Source organism: Chiloscyllium punctatum, chromosome 44, assembly GCF_047496795.1.
Source record: "Chiloscyllium punctatum isolate Juve2018m chromosome 44, sChiPun1.3, whole genome shotgun sequence".
NCBI classification, from domain to species: Eukaryota; Metazoa; Chordata; class Chondrichthyes; order Orectolobiformes; family Hemiscylliidae; genus Chiloscyllium; species Chiloscyllium punctatum.
Genome location: NC_092782.1, coordinates 17,836,356 through 17,859,929, shown reverse-complemented (window position 1 = coordinate 17,859,929; position 23,574 = coordinate 17,836,356). Strand labels below are relative to the sequence as shown.

At 42.7% G+C, this 23,574-nt stretch overlaps 1 protein-coding gene across 3 annotated transcripts in view; it reads right to left on the bottom strand.

Moving 5' to 3' along the window:
* Positions 1-23,574, bottom strand: part of vezt (vezatin, adherens junctions transmembrane protein) — a 108,976-nt gene that overhangs the window by 2,720 nt on the left and 82,682 nt on the right. For all 3 annotated transcript variants that reach the window (XM_072562385.1, XM_072562387.1, XM_072562386.1), the window contains exon 10: positions 9,818-9,918. In XM_072562385.1, the coding sequence (XP_072418486.1) occupies positions 9,818-9,918 (101 nt within the window). The remainder of the gene's footprint in view (positions 1-9,817; positions 9,919-23,574) is intronic.

The window sequence follows — 23,574 nt, the reverse complement described above, 5'->3', positions numbered from 1 at the left end:
TGAAGGGCTTTTGCCCAAAATGTCGATTTTCCTGCTCCTTGGATGCTGCCTGACCTGCTGTGCTTTTCCAGTACTACTCTAATCTTGACTCTGATCTCCAGCATCTGCAGTACCCACTTTCGCCCAATATCTTGGCAGCTAGGTTTGCTAGTGCCACAATGGAGGGCTTAAATTAGATTGGCAGGGGTTTGGGATCCTCAACAGCAGGAAAGCAAGTGCGAGGCTGGAAGGAGATGCAGTAATCAGAAGAGACAGGTCAGGCTGGAACACGAAAGGGAGCAAGGAATGCCTGTGGATTAAATTGCATCTCTTTCAATGCAACAGGGGTGACAGCTGAGGCCAATGAACTCAGGGCGTGGATAGGTACGTCGCACTGGGATATTATAGTCATTACAGAAACATAGCTAAGGGAGGGACAGGACTGGCAGCTTAATGTGCCAGGGTACAGGTGCTTTAGGTGGAACAGAGGTGGAGGAGAGGGGAAGGGAGAGTTGCATTTTCGATTAAGGCGAGTCTCACAACAGTATGAAATAAATGAAGGATCATCCAGTGAGGCTTTGTGGGTGGAGCTAAGAAATAAGAAGGGGATGGTAATGTTATTGGGCCCCCAAATAGTCAACGGGAATTAGAGGAACAAATCTGCAGGGAGACTGGGGAAACTTGCAGGAGCAGTTGGGTTGTCTGAGCAGGGAATTTTAATTTTCTTAACATATTCTGGGACAGCTACAGCGTTAAGGGGGTGGAATTTGTTAAGTGCATTCAGGACAGTTTCCTCAAGCAGAATATAGAGGGTCCTTCTTGAGAAGGGACAAGACCCAACCTACTGTTGGGAAATTGGGTAGGACAGTGGCAGGACGGAGATGACAGTGGTGGAGCACTTTGGGAGCAGTGACCACAATTTCTTTAATTTTACAATACTTAAAGAGTGGGACAAAACTGGTCCACAACTTCAAGGTCTAAATTGGGACAAGGTGAATTTGATGGAATCATTCAGGAGCTTGCAGGGGTTGATTGGAGTAGTTTGTTTGCAGGCAAAAGGACCTCCGGCAAGTGGGAGGCCTTTAAAAGTGAGATAGCTAGAGTTCAAGGTCGATATGCTCCTGTGAGGGTGAAAGGCAAGGTTGGCAGGAATTGGGAACCCTGGATAACAAGACATATTGAGGGTTTGACCAGAAAAGAGGAGGAGGCATGGCTCAGGTATAGGCAGCTGGGATGAAGGGAATCCCTGGAGATATGAGGTTTACCTTACATGAAGATCAATGGTCGGCACAACATCGTGGGCTGAAGGGTCTGTTCTGTGCTGTACTGTTCTATGTTCTATATGAAGGGGATACAGGAGCTTACTGAAGGAGGAAATGAGGCAGGTGAAAAGGGGGCACATGATGGCCTTGACTGAGAAGATTAGGGTGAATCCAAAGACATTCTTTAAGTATATTGAGGAAAAAGAATAACTAGAGAGAGAATAGGACTCCTCAAGGACCAAAGTGGACATGTATGTGTAGAAATGCAGGAGACAGGCAGGTCTCTATGAATATTTCTCCTCTATGTTTACCGTGGAGAAAGATATGAAGACGTGGGAACTTGGGGATGTTAGTGGTGATATCTTGGGGACAGTCCATATCACAGTGGAGGTGGTGTTAGACATATTAGAATGTATGAAGGTGGATAAATCTCCTGGTCCTGACCAGATGTAGCCAAGAACACTGAAAGAGACTAAAGAAGAAATTGCGCGGACCCTGACTGAGGGCTCAAATGTTGTGCCCTTATTCAAGATGGCTGCAAAGCAAAACCTGGCAACTAGAGACCAGTAAGCGTAACATCTGTGGTAGATAAGGTATTTGAGAAGATTCTGAGATAAGATATACATGCATTTGGAAAGACAGGGTTTGATTAGGAGTAGTCAGTATGGTGTTTTGCAAGGGAAATCATGCCTCACAAATTTGTTAGAATTCTTTGATGAAGTGACCAGAAAGGTTGATGATGGCAGGATGGTAGGTGCAGTAGATATAGATTTTAGTAAGGCTTTTGAGAAGATTCTACATGGTGGGCTGCTCTGGAAGATTAAATCACATGGAATCCAGGGAGAGCTGGCAAATTGGATACACAATTGGTTTGATGGTAGGAAGTAGAGGGTAATAGATGAAGGATGGTTGCTGGACTGCAGACCTGTGATTAGTGGAGTGCCTCAGTAGTCGATGCTGGGCCCATTACTGTTTGTTATCTATATCAATGATTTGGATGAGAATGTACAAGCATGATTAGTAAGTGTGACAATGTAGCTCCTTTAATAAAGTTATGTTCTTCTTGTTTTTTTTCCTAGCAGGCTCGTAAAGGCAGAGGTTATAACATAGAACATAGAACAGTACAGCACAGAACAGGCCCTTCAGCCCACGATGTTGTGCTGACCACTGATCCTCATGTACGCACCCTCAAATTTCTGTGACCATATGCATTTCCAGTAGTCTCTTAAATGTCTCCAATGACCTTGCCTCCACAACTGCTGCTGGCAACACATTCCATGCTCTCACAACTCTCTGTGTAAAGAACCCGCCTCTGACATCCCCTCTATACTTTCCTCCAACCAGCTTAAAACTATGACCCCTCATGTTAGTCATTTCTGCCCTGGGAAATAGTCTCTGACTATCGACTCTATCTATGCCGCGCATTATCTTGTATACCTCAATTAGGTCCCCTCTTCTCCTCCTTTTCTCCAATGAAAAAAGTCCGAGCTCAGTCAACCTCTCCTCATAAGATAAGCCCTCCAGTCCAGGCAGCATCCTGGTAAACCTCCTCTGAACCCTCTCCAAAGCATCCACATCTTTCCTATAATAGGGCGACCAGTATTCCAAGTGCGGTCTAACCAAAGTTTTGTAGAGCTGCAACAAGATCTCATGACTCTTAAACACAATTCCCCTGCTAATGAAAGCCAATACACCATATGCTTTCTTAACAACCCTGTCTACTTGGGTGGCCATTTTAAGGGATCTATGTACCTGCACACCAAGATCCCTCTGCTCCTCCACACTGCCAAGAATCCTATCCTTAATCCTGTACTCAGCTTTCAAATTCGACCTTCCAAAATGCATCACCTCGCATTTATCCAGGTTGAACTCCGTCTGTCACCTCTCAGCCCATCTCTGCATCCTGTCAATGTCCCGCTGCAGCCTACAACAGCCCTCTATACTGTCAACAACACCTCCAACCTTTGTGTCATCTGCAAACTTGCTGACCCATCCTTCAATCCCCTCATCCAAGTCATTAATAAAAATTACAAACAATAGAGGCCCAAGGACAGAGCCCTGTGGATCACCACTCACCACAGACTTCCAGGCAGAATATTTTCCTTCTACTACCACTCGCTGTCTTCTATTGGCCAGCCGATTCTGTATCCAGACAGCTATGTTCCCCTGAATCCCATTCCTCCTGACCTTCTGAATAAGCCTACCATGGGGAACCTTATCAAATGCCTTGCTGAAGTCCACATACACCACATCCACAGCTCGACCCTCTTCAACTTTTCTTGTCACATCCTCAAAGAACTCGATAAGGTTTGTGAGGCATGATCTGCCCCTCACAAAGCTGTGTTGGCTGCATTTAATCAAGCCATGCTCTTTCAGATGGTCATAAATCCTATCCCTCAGAATCCTTTCTAACACCTTGCAGACGACGGACGTGAGACTTACTGGTCTGTAATTGCCGGGGATTTCCCTATTTCCTTTGTTGAAGAAAGGAATTACATTTGCCTCTCTCCAATCCTCAGCTATGACTCCATTGGAGAGCGAGGAAAAGATCTTCGCACTTCTTGCCTGTCTCAGAGGGACATATTTATTCATCACTTGCAACAACTGTTCCTTAAACAGTCTCCACTTGTCTATAGTGCCTTTACTATGGAACAATTGCTCCCAATCCATGCTACCTAACTCATGTCTAATCGCATCATAGTTTCCTCTTCCCCAATTAAATATCCTCCCATTTTGCCTAATCCTCTCCTTCTCCATAGCTATGTAGAATGTGAGGTAGGTGTGGTCACTATCACCAAAATGCTCTCCCACCACAAGATCTGATACCTGCCCCGGCTCGTTTCCGTGCACGAAGTCTAGAATGGCCTCTCCTCTCGTCGGCCTGTCAATGAACTGAGTTAGGAAACCCTCCTGAACACACCTTACAAAAACAACTCCATTCAAATCTTTTGCTCGAAGGAGGTTCCAATTAATATTGGGAAAGTTAAAGTCACCCATTACAACAACCCTACTATGTCGACACTTTTCCAAAATCCGCCGACCTATGCTTTCTTCCATCTCTCTGCTGCTATTGGGGGGCCCATAGTAAACCCCTAAAGAGGTGACTGCTCCCTACAATATCTGGAAATATCTACTTGAAAAAGCTTTTAAGTGTTTTAAAACACTAGTACAATGAAAGGAGAGTGGCCAGTGCTCCCAGTTTAGGGTTTGGTTTCAGCAATTTGTTCCGTTTGCAGCTGCTGGTCAAATTTTAGCTGGGAACCCAGAAAAGCTGGCCCAAATAAACAGTTCCATGCTGATCTTCTCTCTCTCTGTCATCTCTCCTGTAAGAACCGGCGTTTGATTTTACCTTTTTTGTCAAGGGATTGTTTATGGGGATGCTGCAAGTATTTGGAACAGCATCATTAAGTTGCAATAGAGTCGACTGGATTTTCAGATAGATTAAATTTTTCTAAATTCGGTTTTCCTTTGTTTGTATTTAGTTAGTATTCTGTAAATAAATTCTGTTTCGTTTGAAACTGAAAGTGGTTGGACCAGCTGCATGACCCCTGGAATATACACCCTACACCTGCTTAAAACAACTAGGAAAGTTAGGGACAGGGCTACCTTCTTGAAGTGGTTTGAGGGGGTCTGGCCTGGCCCATAACAGGAAGTTTGCAGATGACACTAAAATATGCAGTATTGTGGACAGTGAGGAAGGTTATCAGAAATTGCAGTAGGATGTTGATTAGCTGGGGAAGTGGGCCGAGAAATGACAAATGGAATTTAATATAGATAAGTATGAGATCTTGCATTTTGGAGAGTCAAAATTAAGGTAGGCATTTCATGGTAAATGGTAGGGTCTTATGGAATGTAGTGGAACAGAGGGACCTTGGAGTTTAGGTACACAGTTCTCTGACAGTGGAGTCACAGGTGGACAGGACAGTGAAGTTGGCTTTTGGCTCACTGGCCTTCGGTCATTGAGCACAGAGTTGGGAAGTTATGTTGCAATTGTATAGGATGCCACACTTCAGAGTATTGTGCTCAGTTTGGGTCACTTTGCTTTAGGAAGGATGTTATTAACCGGAAAGGGTACACAAGAAATTTACCAGCATGTTGCCAGGACTTGATAGTCAGAGTTATAGGGAGAGGTTGGACAAGCTAGGGACGTTTTCTTCAGAGCGCAGGAGACTGACGGCAAATATTATAGAAATGTATAAGATCATGAGAGGCATGGACAGAGTGAATGCATTCAGTCTTTTTCCTGGGGTTGGGGAATTGAGGACTAGAGCCATCAGTTTAAGGTTAGAGGGGAAACAATAAAAGGGAACCTGAGGGGCAACGTTTTTTTTAAAAACACAGAGGTTGGCACGCAAATGGAACAAGCTTCCAGTGGAAGTGGGAGAAAATGAGGACTGCAGATGGTGGAGATCAGAGTAAAAAACTACGGCGCTGGAAAAGCACAGCTGGTTAGGCAGCAACCGAAGAGCAGGAGATGTTTCAAGCATAAGCTCTTCACCAGGAATGTCAAGTGGTTGAGGCAGGTACATTAGCAACATTTAAAAGGCATCTGGATAAATATGTGGATAGGAAATGGGGTTTAGAAGGATATGAGCTAAGTGTAGGGAAATGGGGTTAGCATGGATGGGCATTTTGGTCAGCATGGACCAGTTTCGGACAAAGGGCCTGTCTCTGCGTTGTAGGACTGTGGCTCTCTGAACATTAAACAGACTAGCCAGGTTTAGTAAAATAAATAAATGTTCTAGCTGCACAACCCTAGCTGTTGGGCAGAAATTTGGCTCCAGCCTGCAAATGCAAACTTGCAAATTTATAGGATTTGGCATACACAGGAGGGCAGTTTTAGTCTACTCTGAAATTTTGTGAGCGTGGGCTGTTGATTGCAAATATTCTGTCAGCCTCCACTCTCAAATATGTGAAGGTGGTCTAACATTCTGGTTCCCTGGTCTGCTTCCCTCAGACTTTGGTTGGTTTCAAACAAACAACTTTGTACATGCTTTCTCTTCACTTGTTTTTTAAAGAGTTTAAAATAAACTACACATGCTCTGCACGCTGATACATCTGCCAGCTTGTACTCACACAGTGAGGGAATGCTAATGACTGACTACCAGTTAACCAGGGATCCTGAATGCCAAGAGTGCCTCAACATGAATCAGCAGCAGGACAAACGGCATGCCAAGATAAAATAAATATTCATGTCAAATGAATGAAGTGAATAGAAAATGGGGATGTGTGTCAAAAAGTCAAGGTAAAAGGATAAACAGGTGAGGAGTGTTCACTGATTGTGGACTTTTGGGGCAGTTGTGACACAATGGTAGGGCCCCTACTCTGGGCCAGAAGGCTTGGGTACACGTCACACATGCTTCAGAGCTCTGAACAGCTCTACTAAAAATATTGTAGATCTGTTTATATACATACATCTGTTTATGTATGGAGAGGAATCGAGGCTTGTGACACTGTGGTAGTGTCCTTACCTCTGGGTCAGAGGGTCTGGGTTCAAGTCACATCTGCCTAAGGGCATGTAAAACATGCTTGAACAGATTGATTTAAAACAAAATCTGGTCTTAGTAAAGGTGACCATGAAGCCATTGTTGACGACTGTTGTAGAAACCCATCTGGCCAAGATCCATAAAATCATTCCCCATCTCAGAATCTGACCATCTTTACGATGTTTAAACAGGCTGAAAAATATACACAGGTAGACAACGCCTTATCTGAAATCCTAAAATCCAAAAAGCTCCAAAGTCTGAAGGCTTTTTGTGAAGTTTTTTTCCCTTTTTAACAAGGCTGTTTGGCGTGCAAACAGTTAATCCAAATTGACACCCACTCGATGCGTGCCACTCAGATGTGGGGGTTGGCGTGGCCCAGCACTGGCAGGACTCAATTCTGTTTCAGGACCTGTTTTACTCAGTGAGTCTGCTCCTCTGATAAGATTTTTAAAAATTTCACTGAACTGTCACTTAATCTGAAATTCAAAAAATTCCGAATTTCAAAAACTAGCTGGTCTGGAGCATTTCGGATAAAGGATTGTGCACCTGTATATAAAATATGTATTACACAAATGTGGTTAAGGTAATGCTTTTCAAATCGATTGGGTCTCCCCAAGGCTGGCTGAGTGCTTTTAATTACATTTCTCATTATTTATGACTTCACCTGTATGTCTACAGAATTAATTATAGGCTAATTGGAATTTAAAAAATTGCAACCAACATTGGGAAAATCTTACTTTAATTGACTTTTCAAAGGAATAGGAAGAGTGGACAGCTGGAACTGGCTGTAGGAGGACTCGGAGATTGTGATCAAGTTAATAAACAGTCAAGACAAAGCTCTGTGTCTTACTAACTGCTTCACCTTCAAGTTGGATTTTGTTAAAAGTAAATGCATTCACTTCAGGATATTCTGTATATTGGTATTGGAGGTACAAGGAATACAAAATGTATATTTTCTGTCCAGTGGTGAATGAGAAATTATACCTACTGTTTAATTGTAAGTTACTTTGTTGTGGTTCTGTTCACCGAGCGGGAAATTTGTCTTGCAAACGTTTCGTCCCCTGTCTAGGTGACATCCTCAGTGCTTGGGAGCCTCCTGTGAAGCGCTTCTGTGCTGTTTCCTCTGGCATTTATAGTGGCCTGTCTCTGCCACTTCCGGTTGTCAGTTCAGGCTGTCCGCTGTAGTGGCCGGTATATTGAGTCTAGATCGATGTGTTTGTTGATAGAGTCTGTGGATGAGTGCCATGCCTCTAGGAATTCCCTGGCTGTTCTGTGTTTGGCTTGCCCTCTAATGGTAGTGTTGTCCCAGTCGAATTCATGTTGCTTGTCATCTGTGTGTGTGGCTACTAAGGATAGCTGGTCGTGTCGTTTCGTGGCTAGTTGGTGTTCGTGGACACGGATCATTAGCTGTCTTCCTGTTTGTCTATGTAGTGTAGTGTACAAAATCCCATGCAAGGACTGCACAAAACACTACATAGGACAGGAAGACAGTTAATGATCCGCATCCATGAACACCAACTAGCCACGAAACGACACGACCAGCTATCCTTAGTAGCCACACACACAGATGACAAGCAACATGAATTCGACTGGGACAACACTACCATTATAGGGCAAGCCAAACAGAGAACAGCCAGGGAATTCCTAGAGGCATGGCACTCATCCACAGACTCTATCAACAAACACATTGACCTGGACCCAATATACCGGCCACTGCAGCGGACAGCTGGAACTGACAACCGGAAGCGGCAGAGACAGGCCACTAAAAATGCCGGAGGAAACAGCACAGAAGCGCTTCACAGGAGACTCCCAAGTACTGAGGATGTCACCTAGACAGGGGACGAAACGTTTGCAAGACAAATTCCCAGCTCGGCGAACAGAACCACAACAACGAGCACCCAAGCTACAAATCTTCTCCCAAACTGTAAGTTACTTTTGTAAACTTATCGAATCTCACTTATTGATGTAACTGAGATGTAGATATGAATATATTAACATTTGAATCAAAATTCATAATTATAAACTTTGAATAGGAATTTACATGCATGCCCTCTGTCTCTGTGCCATTTCTTCACACAAGAAGGGACGTAAATAGAATTTTAACTACATTTTCAAAGCACAACTTCAGTGGGGTAGGAACTTGCTTTTCAGGAACTGAGTCTGTGCATACCTGGGGCTTAAAGTTTTCTGGAAGCAGCTAGTTACTTGTCGCGAAAGGCCTCTAAACATCTGGAAAATTTCAATGAGAGGGTAACCAATGGGTGAAAAAGTGACACCAGGAGTAAAATTGAGAAAATGAGTAATGGAACAGGGGAAAGGGGGATTGGATAGCGGAAATGGAGAGGGGCAGGGGGAATGGAGAAGAGCAAGAGGAGAAGACTACAAAGGAACTGTAGGGAATGAGAAGAGAAGCTGCAAAGGAGAGAGAATAGCTTTAAAACTGTCAACAAAGAAACATTCACTTAACTGGGAGGCAGAAAAACCCTAAATTAATTGAGGTCATGAATTTCTTGCACATGATTGAGGAATCTCCAGTTTAAGGTTGGAAAACTTTAGAAGCTTGATACAAATGGATGATGTTAAATACTCCAGCTTTGTGCAGATGCTTTGGAAACACATGACCTACAATCTCAACAGTCTGAGGTGGTGTATTTAGAATGCTGTTTTTTTGTGTGTAGGATAATGGATATTTACTTTAGGGGAAAAAAAAACAATTTCTGTTGTTAACCGATGCCTGTTGTCCTCAGAAAACTGAGGTATTTAGAAAATTAATAGCTTCTTTGTCTGGGTGGCTTTAAATTAAACAGAAGGTTGACAATTACTGAGGAATCTTCTAATTCTATTTTTACGTTAGTCTAAAGACTCCACATCAACTACAAGATGTATTATTACTACATGACTATAATCACCTAGCAAATAAATTCATGAAAATGTAAAAAGAGCACCTGAAAAGCAAAGCAAAAGCCCTTCATGAAACCCCATCAAAACCTCAATCATGGAGTCATACAGTCAGTTAACTCTTGAGCAAATTTCAAGAAGAATCCTTCTTAAAAGAATATATTTTGTTGTTTGGTACACACGTGTCCTTACCTGTTCTTCAGGGACTGGATCCTGATCTTTGATATGTACAACAGACTTTGCTGACGGTTTCCAGGTTGGAGGCAAAGTTTTGTCCTGTGCCGTAGGTCTGCCTAAACATCAAAAAAGGCATTGGAAAAACGGAGTGCAAGTGTTCTATTCCACCTCTGCCTGCCGAAGACATGCTTTAGAAGTTTTTACAAAACGGTAGCAAGTTACATTTCAAACTGTATGATTTCCCATGACATTATTTCTGAAACTGTGAAATTAGACCAGTTAGAAAAGTTCAGTCAGACCTGCACAAGCAGCACTGCTAATGAAAGTGCATTTACAAAGTGCTGGTAATCACTAACATCATGATGGCTAAACAAAACTGCAGAAATCTAAATTGCTTTCACTGAAAGCAAACAAATACTTGTAATTCTACTTTCACAGTTTCCCATATAAACTAAATGGGTAAGGTTATAAAATTCCAAATCCAAATAGGATATCGTGAATTTGTTTGTAATAAGTTGACTGTTCGTAGCCTAGAAAATGTAATACGGTACTGAAAACAAAGAATGCACTGTACAACGAGAAAGGCACCTCAGAACTGGTTTCAATTTCAGTTTGTTTTACGTGGGCACCAAAAGTGGATGAAGAATGAAACACAGATTAGAGTGTCTGCAGAGGAAATGTAAAGTTTAATTTATTCTACAATGCTCCTGCTGTTATCAGACTGATAAAAATGTAACACAAACACGTTTAACTGGTAAAGATTTCATTTAGCATTCTGGAAGCTCTGTAGTTCTGTAATTTTTAAAAACCACAGCAGTGGCCACTGCTGGCAAGGTCAGCATCTCTCGTGGCCCTCATTTAACTGAGAATTTTGAGGTGTATTTACACTCCTAGATCAAACCTATACTATATAGCATTCTGCAACTCCCAGTCCCAACACTACAAATTGATAAGACTGATCAAGTTTTGTACATTCTGTATCTCATAAATACTCCTGAAAATAAATAAATATATTTTTTTAATTACTCCAGCTGCTGATGACGCTCACTAGTCTGTTAAATTGCCTGACAGAATCCAGTATGCATTTGCCAATTTAAAGCAGAAGACAAACCCAAATATAGCAGGATCTCTAATTATTTGAGTACAACACATGAATACTGCTGCTGCTCCAGACAATAAATCTCAAACAACACTTCTAATTGTCCATTATCTTTCAATACAGACTGGGTACTTATCTTTCTTACAGTTTCCTTTGTACAGTATTCTTCATTGCTCATTTCCTCAAGAGACTTAAATAAGAAATGTCTGGGGAAAATGGTGCCCTTTCACCTCCACAGAACAAGGTTCAAATCCAGCCCAGACTGCTGGGAAGAAAGTCTTTTTTCTCTTGAAAACTGTTAAGGATTTTAAGTGAACTTGGAACAGCCTCAGCTCAGTTCCTAACAGGCTTAGGTCAAAAGGATGCATGGATATTTGCCATTAGCCTCTAGCAGATATGATATGGAGTTATGTGTAGAAACATCTCATTGTTACTGTTGAGATTGCTTTCTGTGATTGGAGTTGTTGCACCACGTCAAAACCACAGAGAAACAAACTAACCTGACCATCAGCACTGGAAGCTAGAAACTGACTTTCAAATGTTGAAGTGTTGTTTAAGTCACCATTGACTTTTCCTATCTCAATGAGCACGTAAGTCATTCAAAATAATTACAATTTTTTTTAAGGTATCGAGAAGTGAAAAATCTATTATGGAGTTTAAACAGCTTGACAAGATTTATCTTGTCCACAAGATAAATCTACCTTGTGTTACTTTAATATTTGAAAGGCCAAATCAGAGTTTCCCCACTAGTAAAAGACCAATTTAGGATTAGCAGGATTAAATAGGTTAGAAAGTATTCAGAGTGATCCAAAAAAAGAATAAAACAAGTAAAGAAGAAAAGCAATCTGAGCAGACGAGCTCCGGCTCAGGAGCCCTCCTCCGCTATCATCTTGGGAATGAAAATTGGTTTAGACTGTTTAGATTGGGAGTTTTCAGGTTTAAGATCCAGAAATTGACAAAATTGACTCCAACAGCCAATCTTTGTCAAGCAGAATCCACATCTCTCTGAATTAGCTCTAGTTACAGACCATCACCTGTATTGCATTGATCCAAGCCATTGAAGAGTGGTCTGTTTTGTGGTGTTTCCTAATGTAAACAGGGAATAGAATACTTCAGCTGTTTCAACTTCTGCCTTTTATAAAGTAGATGAAAGATGAAAGAATTCCATGTTATGAGTGTTCTGGCCCATACCTTAATAAAGGAAGGTAAACAGACACATGAGTAAAATGTGTACAAGGAGGAAATTTAAAGACCTAGAGAGGAACAGGAGACCATTCTGCCCCTCAAGACTCTGCATCACCATTAAATTAGATTATGGTTGTTTTTTTACTAAGTTTGGAGATTTTACTGCAGGTGTCTCAACAGTCAGAGGACGATAAAGAAGCAGATATTTGGCAAATCATTAAAAAGATACAAGGGGAATAAAAGGTGAGATGTGGTAGTAGATTCTAACTTTGCTAATATGAACTGAGATCACCTTAAAGTGAAAGGATTAGACAGGTGTAATTTTTAAACTGCATCCAGATATAGTTAACCTTACTTGACAGGGAGCAGTATGAAACCTAATCTGAGGGAACAAAGTCAGTCAAGTGGTTGAAGTGTCCATGAGGAGCATTTTGGGAATAGTGACCATAACGCTGTAAGTTTTGAAATCATTATGGAAAGGGATAAGAATAGTGCAAAGTTAATTGTTTAAATTGGGAAGGCCAATTTCAATATCATTAGATGGGATCTGACAAACATTGACTGGGAGCTGCTACATGCAGGCATTTGGAACGTGGGAATTTTTAAAGACTAGTACAGTGAGAGTTCAGGGCAAGAGCATTCCTCGAAGATTGAAGGGTAAGGGCAAGAAGTCCAAGGATCCCTGGATGTCAAGGGATATGAAGTTTGATAAAGAAATAGGAGTACATTAAAAAGAGTGTGAGAAGGGGGTTTCTTATAAAAGAAATTAGGAGGTCAAAGAGGGTCACAACATATTTCTGGTACTTAGGATTAAGGAAAAGCCAAAGACATGTTTTAAATAGATTTTATAAGTAAGTGGATTATCAGGGAAAGAGTAGGGCCTTTCAGAGACCAAAGCAGTAATCCATGCATAGAGGCAGAGGACGTAGGTGAGATCTTAAAAGAATACTTATCATTTATCTGCAAAGGAGAAAGACATTGTAGCCGAGGATTTCAGTTGGGAGGATGAGGTTCTATAGCTTGTTAATAAGGAGGTATTTGTTATTTTAGCCAGTATAAAGGTGCATAAATCTCTAGGGCCTAGTGAGATGTATCCCAGGCTGCTATGGGAGGGGATTGGTAGAACCCTGTTGGATATTTAATACTTTACTGGTCACAGGTGAACAGCCAGATGACTGGAAGACAGCTAATTTGTTCAAGAAGGGCCACAGTGTGAGGCGAGATAATTACAGACCTGTTAGTCTGATGTCAGTGGTAGGGAAATTATTAGAAAAAAAAATTCTGAAGGTTAGATTTAATTAACACAATTGATCAGGGATAGTCAGCACAGATTTGAGAAGAGAGATCCTATCTGACTAATTTTATCAAATTTTTTGAAAAGGTGACCTAAATATTTGTTGAGGCTAGTGCAGTTGGTATGGTTACATGGAGTTCAGTAACTTCTTTTCACAATGTTCAACATGGGATCCAAGCTGGCAAACTGGATCCAAAAAAGTCCCCAAAATAGATCCATCAATGTCTCTGATGTTGGGATGAGACAGAAAATTGTTGACACTGTCAAACTATCAAAACAGGAGAAAGCTGGGATCCAATGCAAGTTGGCAAAATTGGCTTGCAAATAGGAGGCAAGGGGTGAAAATGGAGAGTTGTTTTTGTGATTGGAAGCCTGTGAGCAGTGATTAGATTAGATTACTTAGTGTGGAAACAGGCCCTTCGGCCCAACAAGTCCACACCGACCTGCCGAAGCACAACCCACCCATACCCCTACATATACCCCTTACCTAACACTACGGGCAATTTAGCATGGCCAATTCACCTGACCTGAATAGATTAGATTCTCTACAGTACGGAAATAAGCTATTTGGCTCAACAAGTCCACACCCACCCTCCGAACAGTAACCCACCCAGACCTATTCCCCTACCCTATATTTACCCCTGACTAATGCACCTAATACGATGGGCAATTTAGTACAGGCAATTCACCTGACCTACATATCTTTGGATTGTGGGAGGAAACCAGAGCACCCAGAGGAAACCCATGCAGATACGGGGAGAATGTGCAAACTCCACACAGACACAGTCATCCGAGGTGAGAATTGAACTCTGGTCCCTAGCGCTGTGAGGCAGCAGAGCTAGCCACTGAGCCACTGTGCTGCCATCAGAAAAATGTGACTGCACTGGAGACTGTGAAGAGGAGATTCATCAGGATATTGCCTGTGATGAAAGATCTCAGTTATGAGGAGAGACTGGAAAGGCTGGATTTGGTTTCCTTGGAGCAGAAGAGGCTGAGGGGGATCTGATTAAGGTAGACAAAATTATGAGAGGCATAGACGGACTAGATCGTGATAATCTTTTCCCCATGGCAGACATATCTAAACCAGAGGACATAAGTTCCAAGGTGACGAGAAAGTGGTTCAGAGGAGACTGGAGAAAGAATTGTTTACACCCAGTGGGTAGTACAAATACGGAACCTGAACGGAAGTGAAGTCGGAGCGCAAAGCCGGTCGGGAAGGTAAGTGATTGTTGTTTGAGCGGATGTGTTCTAGACCCCAGGTCCTACAAAGTAGGGCCTCCCTCCCACCCTCCTCCTCTAACCTAAATTAAAAGTCCACAGACTTGCCCCAAAAAGAGGGTCCAAGGAAGTTCCTGTGGATTGAAGAGTGAGGCTTTAGCTCAGGAGTCTTTGACGAGGAGGTTGAGTGAAGTGATTACGCCACAGTTGAAGAGGGTGAAGACATGACTGTCAAGTTGGTTCAGTGTGCTACATGCTGATGTGGGAGGTCAATGACTCTGGTGTGTCTGGCTTGTATAAGTGTGGAAAGTGTGTGCACGTTCAGCTACTGACAGAGCATATTGCAGCACTGATGAAAGAACTCGAGGACTTAGGCTCATCTGAGAGAACGAGATCTTTCCGGACAAGACCTTCAGCGAGGTTATTACACCGACCATACCAGAAGAGAGCAGACAATGAGGAAGGCAGAGAGGAGACAGGTGCAAGAGACCCCGGGGGAAGTACCTGTCAGGAACAAGGTGAATCTTTTGGAAACAGTAGAGACAGATGACACTGCCAGTCCGTGAGGCAGCCAGGTCTGTCAATCAAAGGTTGGCGTGAAGGCAGAGCGGAAGAGTCGGACATCGCAGAGCTGTGGTAATAGGGCGCTCCATAGTGAGAGGAACTGACCGGGGTTTATGTGGCAGCAGGCAGGACTTAAGGATGGTATGTTGCCTTCCTGGTGCCAGGGTTAAAGACATCACAGACAGAGTGCAGGAAATCCTCAAGGACGAAGGTGAAGAGCCAGAGGTGGTGGTACATGTCGGCACAAATGATGTCGGGAAGAAGAGGAGGAACATACTACAGCGGGACTTCGGGGAACTAGGAAGAAGGCTGAAAAGCAGGACGTCCAGGGTGGTTATCTCTGGTTTGCTTCCAGTTCCTCGGACTGGTAAGGCCAGAAACAGGGAGATAATGAACTTGAATGTGTGGCTGGGAAACTGGTGCAGGAAGCAAGGATTTAAATTCTTGGATCACTGGGGTATGTTTTGTGGTAAGCATAAATTACACAAGAGAGACGGTTTACACCTTAATAGGTTGGGACCAGCATTCTGACAGGCAGGTTTGCTACTGCAGCACAGCTATGTTTAAACATAGGGAGGGGACAAACTGGATGTTTAAGAAGGAAATTGAAGGGAAAGTTAGAACAAGGGAAGTCAAGAAAGACAACGGTATCGATGAAGCAGAAAACGCAAAGGATCATGCTGTAAGGTTGAGTGAAATAGGAGTTGATGGGAAGGGTGAGGGCAGTAACAAATATATGAATGCACGAAGCATTAGAAATAAGATGGATGGGCTTGAGGCTCTTTTGGAAATTGGCAGCTACGATATTGTGGGGATAACTGAGACGTGGCTTCAAGTGGACAGGGCCTGGGAAATGAATATTCAAGGCTACACGTGCTATCGTAAGGACAGACTGATGGGCAGAGGGGGTGGGTGGCCATGTTGGTAAGAATGATATTCAGTCCCTTGTGCGGGGGGACCTAGAATCAGGGGATGTAGAGTCAGTATGGATAGAGCTGAGAAATTCTAAGGGTAAAAAGACCCTCTTGGGAGCTATCTACAAGCCCCCAAACAGTAGTCTGGATGTCGGATGTAAGTTGAATAAGGAGCTGAAATTGGCCTGTCGCAAAGATGTTACTACAGTTGTTATGGGGGATTTCAACATGAAGATAGACTGGGAGAATCAGGATGGTATTGGACCTCAAGAAAGAGACTTCGTGGAGTGCCTCAGAGATGGATTCTTAGAACAGCTAGTGCTGGAACCTAGCAGGGAGAAGGCAATTCTGGATCTGGTATTGTGCAACGAACCAGAATTGATCAGGGACCTCGAAGTGAAGGAGCCATTGGGAAGTAGCGACCATAATACAATAAGCTTCAATCTGCAATTTGAGAGGGTACAATCGGAAGTGACAATATTTCTGTTGAATAAAGGGAACTATGGAGCTATGAGGGAGGAGCTGGCCAAAGTTCAATGGTGCAATACCTTAGCAGGGATGACAGTGGAGGAACAATGGCCACCCTCTAATCCGCAGGAACTGATCCCGAATCTATCGAACTCTGGAAAATAATCACCAACGCATCCACGATTTCTCGAGCCACCTCCTTCAGTACCCTGGGATGTAGACCATCAGGCCCCGGGGACTTATCAACCTTTAGACCTAACAGATATTTCTGTGTATAATGCAGAAGATGCAGGATCAGTTCATTCCAAAAAGGAAGAAAGATCCTAGGAGGAGGCATGGGTGGCCGTGGCTGACAAGGGAAGTTAAGAAACATAAAGTTAAAAGAGAAAAAGTATATCATAGCAAAGATAAGTGGGAAAACGAAGGACTGGGAAGCTTTTAAAGAACAACAGAGGATGACGAAGAAGAAAACAGGCAGAGAAAAAATGAGGTACGAAGGTAAACTGGCCAAAAATATAGAGGAGGATAGTAAAAGCTTTTTTAGGTATGTGAAAGGCCAAACAATGGTTAAGACTAAAATTGAAGACAGAAACAGGGGAATATATTACGGGGAACAAAGAAATGGCAGAAGAATTGAATTGATACTTCAGATTTGTGTTCACTGGGGAAGACACAAGCAATCTTCCTGAGGTAACAGTGGCTGAAGGACCTGAACTTAAGGGAATTTATATTTGCCAGGAATTGGTGTTGGAGAGACTGTTAGGTCTGAAGGTTGATAAGTCCCCAGGGCCTGATGGTCTACATCCCAGGGTACTGAAGGAGGTGGCTCGAGAAATCGTGGATTCGTTGGTGATTATTTTCCAGAGTTTGATAGATTCGGGATCAATTCCTGCGGATTAGAGGGTGGCTAATGTTGTACCACTTTTTAAGAAAGGTGGGAGAGAGAAAGCAGGAAATTATAGACCAGTTAGTCTGACCTCAGTGGTGGGAAAGATGCTGGAGTCTATTCTAAAGGATGAAATTACGACATATCTGGATAGTAGTAACAGGATAGGTCAGAGTCAGCATGGATTTATGAAGGGGAAATCATGCTTGACTAATCGGGAATGTTTTGAGGATGTAACTCTGAAGATGGACGAGGGAGATCCAGTAGATGTAGTGTATCTGGACTTTCACAAAGCTTTTGATAAAGTCTCACATAGGAGGTTAGTGAGCAAAATTAGGGCGCATGGTATTGGGGGCAAAGTACTAACTTGGATTGAAAGTTGGTTGGCTGACAGGAAACAAAGAGTAGTGATAAACGGCTCCATTTCAGAATGGCAGGCAGTGACCAGTGGGGTCCCGCAGGGATCAGTGCTGGGACCGCAGCTTTTTACAATATACATTAATGATATTGAGAGTACTTGAGAGTTTTGTTTATTTTTGTAAACTTGTAAAAATGTTAAATTTCTAATAAAAATATCTATAAAAGAATGATATAGAAGATGGTATTAGTAATAACATTAGCAAATTTGCTGATGATACTAAGCTAGGTGGCAGGGTGAAATGTGAGGAGGATGTTAGGAGATTACAGGGTGACAGGGACAGGTTAGGTGAGTGGTCAGATGCAGTTTAATGTGGATAAATGTATGGTTATCCACTTTGGTGACAAGAACAGGGAGGCAGATTACTACCTAAATTGAATCAATTTAGGTAAAGGGGCAGTACAAAGAGATCTGGGTGTTCTTGTACACCAGTCAATAAAGGTAAGCAGGCAGGTACAGCAGGTGGTGAAGGCTAATAGCATGCTGGCCTTCATAACAAGAGGGATTGAGTATAGAAGCAAAGAGGTTCTTCTGCAGCTGTACAGGGCCCTGGTGAGACCACACCTTGAGTATTGTGTGCAGTTCTGGCCTCCAAATTTGAGGAAAGACATTCTGGCTATTGAGGGAGTGCAGCCTAGGTTCACGAGGTCAATTCCTGGAATGGTGGGACTACCTTACGCTGAAAGACTGAAGCGACTGGGCTTGTATACCCTTGAGTTTAGAAGACTGAGAGGGGATCTGATTGAGACATATAAGATTATTAAAGGATTAGACACTCTGGAGGCAGAAAACATGTTTCCGCTGATGGGTGAGTACCGACCCAGAGGACACAGCTTAAAAATACGGGGTAGACCATTTAGGACAGAGATAAGGAGAAACCTCTTCACCCAGAGAGTAGTGGCTGTGTGGAATGCTCTGCCCCAGAGGGCAGTGGAGGCCCAGTCTGGATTCATTTAAGAAAGAGTTGGATAGAGCTCTCAAGGATAGTGGAATCAAGGGTTATGGAGATAAAGCAGGAACAGGATACTGATTAAGGATGATCAGCCATGATCATATGGAATGGTGGTGCAGGCTCAAAGGGCAAAATGGCCTACTCCTGTACCTATTGTCTATTGAGAGGGTGGTGGACGCTGTACTCTTGCAACATTTTAGGAATACCTGGATGACCATTTAAAATGCTCTGGCCTAGTAGGCTACGAACCAAGTACAGAAAAATAGGGTTAATGTGGTTTGGTGTTTTTTGGATGACAGATATAGTGGGCTGAAGGGCGTTTTCTATGCTGTATGACTCTATGACTTTAATGTGTGTTAATATCCTTGCCTGACAAGATCTACCAATATCCAATGTAAGACTTTCATTGACATTCAGCCTCAATGATTGTTTTGGGAGTTGGATGGTGAATGGAGAATATAATTCGAGTTGTGTGTGAAGTGTTACCTGATATCAGGCTGGATTTCAGTTGACAGTATTTGGAAATGTTGCGCGAAAATGCCTGCAAGGATGAGATTTCTGTGTGCTGGTGTACGTGTGTACATGTATATCAGTCAAAGAGAGAGAGCAAAAGCAAGAGCAAGAGAGTGCGCACAAGACTGTGAGAGAGAAAGTGAGAATGTGTATGCGTGTGTCAGTGTCTTTGTTTTTGTATGAATTAATCTGTTTGTGTCAGGATGAGAGAATCCCTATATGTGTAAGTGCGTGCTTTTTTGTGGTTATGTTGCTAACTGGAGTTGGGTGTCCCTCTCGTAGAATGTGCTTGGAGCTTACCAGGTGCTGAGGCAGACTGTTTAAAAGGTCAGACTTGCTGCTTTAGGACTTCATTACAGTTATAATGGAAAATCCCTCATCCACCACCCCCAGGTCATACACATTCCACTTGCCCCATATATATATACATACATACATATATATGCCATTTCATCTCTTGCCCCCCACTCACTCCATGGCCCGTTATATCTTCTACATCTATCTATGGAATTTCCAATCCCATTCACACTGTATTGGATCAATAGATCCAATAGTGACAATAGTACATATTGTGACAATAATTCATTCATAAAATTCACGACAGCACAATAAATGTGTCAATCATCTAAATTCTTCAAGTTCAATAGCAGAAACTGTAAGCACTTGAAACCTCTATATTGTTTAAGCTAAAAACTGTGAAATTAACAGAACAGATTACAGAGCCAAGCTGTCAATTAAGTGACACTTTCCCTTTCCGTGTAATATCTACCACCTGACCTCCCCCTCTAACCAAAGAAAATGACTCTCAGTGGAGGGTTAGTTAGGTAAGGCATTTTAAAAATCTCTTTTAGCAGTTTAGAGCAGAGGAGATAGAAGCTAGGGCAGTTGCATGCTCCTCTTGCAGGATGCCGGAAGTAAGGGTCACCACTAGTGTCCCTGCTGACTTCACCTGCAAGAACCTAACAGGGAAAGCAGATCAACTTGGGGAATGGTTAGGAACATGGGACTGGGATATTAAAGCAAGTACAGAAACATGGCTCAGGGATGGGCAGGACTGGCAGCTTAATGTTCCAGGGTACAAATGCTATAGGAAGGAAACAAAGGGAGGCAAGAGAGGAGGGGAAGTGACATTTTTGATAATGGATAGCATTACAGCTGTACTTTGGGAGGATATTCCCAAAAATACATCCAGGGAAGTTATTTGGGTGGAACTTAGAAATAAGAAAGGGATGATCACCTTATTGGGATTGTATTTTGGACCACCTCCAATAGTCAGTGGGAAATTGAGAAAAACATTTATAAGGAAATCTCAGCTATCTGTAAGAATAATAGGGTGGTTATGGGAGGGGATTTTAACTTTCCAAACATAACACTGTGACAGTCCCAGTCTAAGAGTTTAGATGGAGAGGACTTTGGTAAGTGTGCACAAGAAAATTTTCTGAGTCAGTATGCGCATGTACCTACATGAGAAGGTGCAAACCTTGACCTACTCTTGGGAAATAAGGCAGAGCAGGTGACGGAGGTGTCAGTGGGGGAACACATTGGGGCCAGCGACCATAATTCCATTAGTTTTAAAACAGTGATGGAAAAGAAGAGACCAGATCTAACAGTTGAAATTCGAAATTGGAGGAAGGCTAAATTTTGACAGTATTAGGCAAGAACTTTCAAAAGCTGATTGGGGGCAGATGTTTGCAGGTAAAGGAACAGCTGGAAATTAGGAAGCCTTTAGTAATGAGATTTCAAGAGTCCTGAGACAATATATTCCTGTTCGGGTGAAAGAAAGGCTGGTTTGTGTAGGGAACGCTGGATGACAAGAGAAATTGAAGGCTTGGTTAAGAAAAAGGAAGCATATGTCAGGTATAGAAGGAGAGATTGAGAGAACCATTAGAAGAGTATAAGGCAGTAGGGGTATACTGAAGAGCAAAATCAGGAGAGCACAAAGGGGACATGAGATAGTTTTGGCAAATCGGGTTAAAGGGAATCCAAAAGGCTTTTACGAATACGTTTCGGACAAAGGGTAACTAGGGAATGAATAGGGCCCCTTAGAGATCAGCAAGGCAGCCTTTGTGTGGAGCCACAGGAGATGTGGAGATACTAACCAAGTATTTTACATTAGCATTTACTGTGGAAAAGGACATGGGAGATATAGAACGTGAGGAAATAGATAGTGACATCTTGAAAAAGCCCAGATTACAGAAGAGGAAGCGCTAGATGTCTTGAAATGCATAAAGGTGGATAAATCCCCAGGACCTGATCAGGTGTACCCTAGAATTTTGTGGGAAGCTAGGGAAGTGATTGCTGGGCCCCTTGCTGAAATATTTGTATCACTAATAGTCACAGGAGAGGTGCCAGAAAACTGGAGATTGGCTAATGTGGTGCCACTGTTTAAGAAGGGTGGTAAGGACAAACCAGGGAACTATAGACCAGTGAGCCTGACGTCAGTGGTAGGCAAGTTGTTGGAGGGAATCCTGAGGGATAGGATTTACACGAATTTAGAAAGGCAAGGACTGATTAGGGATAGTCAACATGGCTTTGTGCGTGGGAAATCACGTTTCACAAACTTGACTGAGTTTTTTGAAAAAGTAACAAAGAGGATTGATGAGGGCAAAGCAGTGGACGTGATCTATATGGACTTCAGTAAGGTATTTGACAAGGTTCCCCTGGGAGACTAGTTAGCAACATTAGATCTTATGGAATGCAGGGAGAACTAGCCATTTGGATACAGAACTGGCTCGAAGGTGGAAAACAGAGTGTGGTGATGGAGGGTTGCTTTTCAGACTGGAGGCCTGTGACCAGTGGTGTGCCACAAGGATCGGTGCTGGGTCCACTACTTTTTGTCATTTATATAACTGATTTGGATGTGAGAATAAGAGGTATAGTTAATAAGTTTGTGGTGATACCAAAATTGCAAGTGTAGTGGACAGCGAAGAAGGTTACCTCAGAGTACAAAGGACCTTGATCAGATGGGCCAATGGGCTAAGAAGTGGCAGATGGAGTTTAATTTAGATACATGCGAGGTGCTGCATTTTGGGAAAGCAAATCTTAGCAGGATTTGTATACTTAATGGTAAGGTCCTGGGGAGTGTTGATGAACAAAGAGACCTTGGTGTGCAGGTTCATAGCTCCTTGAAAGTAGAGTCGCAGGTAGATAGGATAATGAAGAAGGCATTTGGTATGCTTTCCTTTATTGGTCAGAGTATTGAGTACAGGAGTTGGGAGGTCATGTTGCAGCTGTACAGGACATTGGTTAGGCCACTGTTGGAATATTGCGTGCAATTCTGCTCTCCTTCCTATCAGAAAGATGTTGTGAAACTTGAAAGGGTTCAGAAAAGGTTTACATGGATGTTGCCATGGTTGGAGGATTTGAGCTATAGGGAGAGATTGAATAGGCTAGGGCTGCTTTCCCTGGAGGGTCAGAGGCTGAGGGATGACCGTACAGAGGTTTATAAAATCATGAGGGGCATGGGTAGGGTAAGTAGACAAAGTCTTTTCCCTGGGGTGGGCGAGCCCCGAACTAAAGGGCATAGGTTTAGGGTGAGAGGGGAAAGATATAAAAGAGACCTATGGAGCAACGTTTTCACGCAGAGGGTGCTGTGTGTGTGGAATGGGCTGCCAGAGGAAGTGGTTGAGGCTAGTACAATTGCAACACTTAAAGTGGTCTGAATAGGAAGGGTTTTCAGGGATATGGGCCAGGTGCTGGCAGGTGGGACTAGATCGGGTTGGGATATCTGATCTGCATGGACGTATTGAACCGAAGGGCCGGTTTCCCTGCTGCACATCTCTATGACTCTAAGTGGTGGAGGGATGTTGTCCATTCACAACAGTGGTTGGAATCTGCACACAATACTTATGATTTTTTTGTAAGCCTCCATTAATAGCATATGAATAATGGAAAATAATTTCAGAACAAGGAGAGGGTAGGTTTATTGGCAGTGGGGTGACATTTTTCAACAGATAATTTGATTTTTTTTTAAATAACAGAAACTTAGAAAAGCTTCAATTCCAATCTTGCAAGCTAGTTTCTAATTAAAAATAAGAAGCATTTTTTACAAAAAAGTAACAGACAGACAGGGCAGTGGCATTAAGTGATGCCCTGACACAGGTGTTGGTGAAGACACTATTTAACCTTAAATGTAGGACTTTCTTTCACAGACCATCACTTCACAGACTGTTCTTGCTGAATAGTTAAATCATTTGCAACTAAAATATCTTCCAGTTCACAAAAATACAACTTTAGAGCTGCACTTTACTGGACCAGAAAC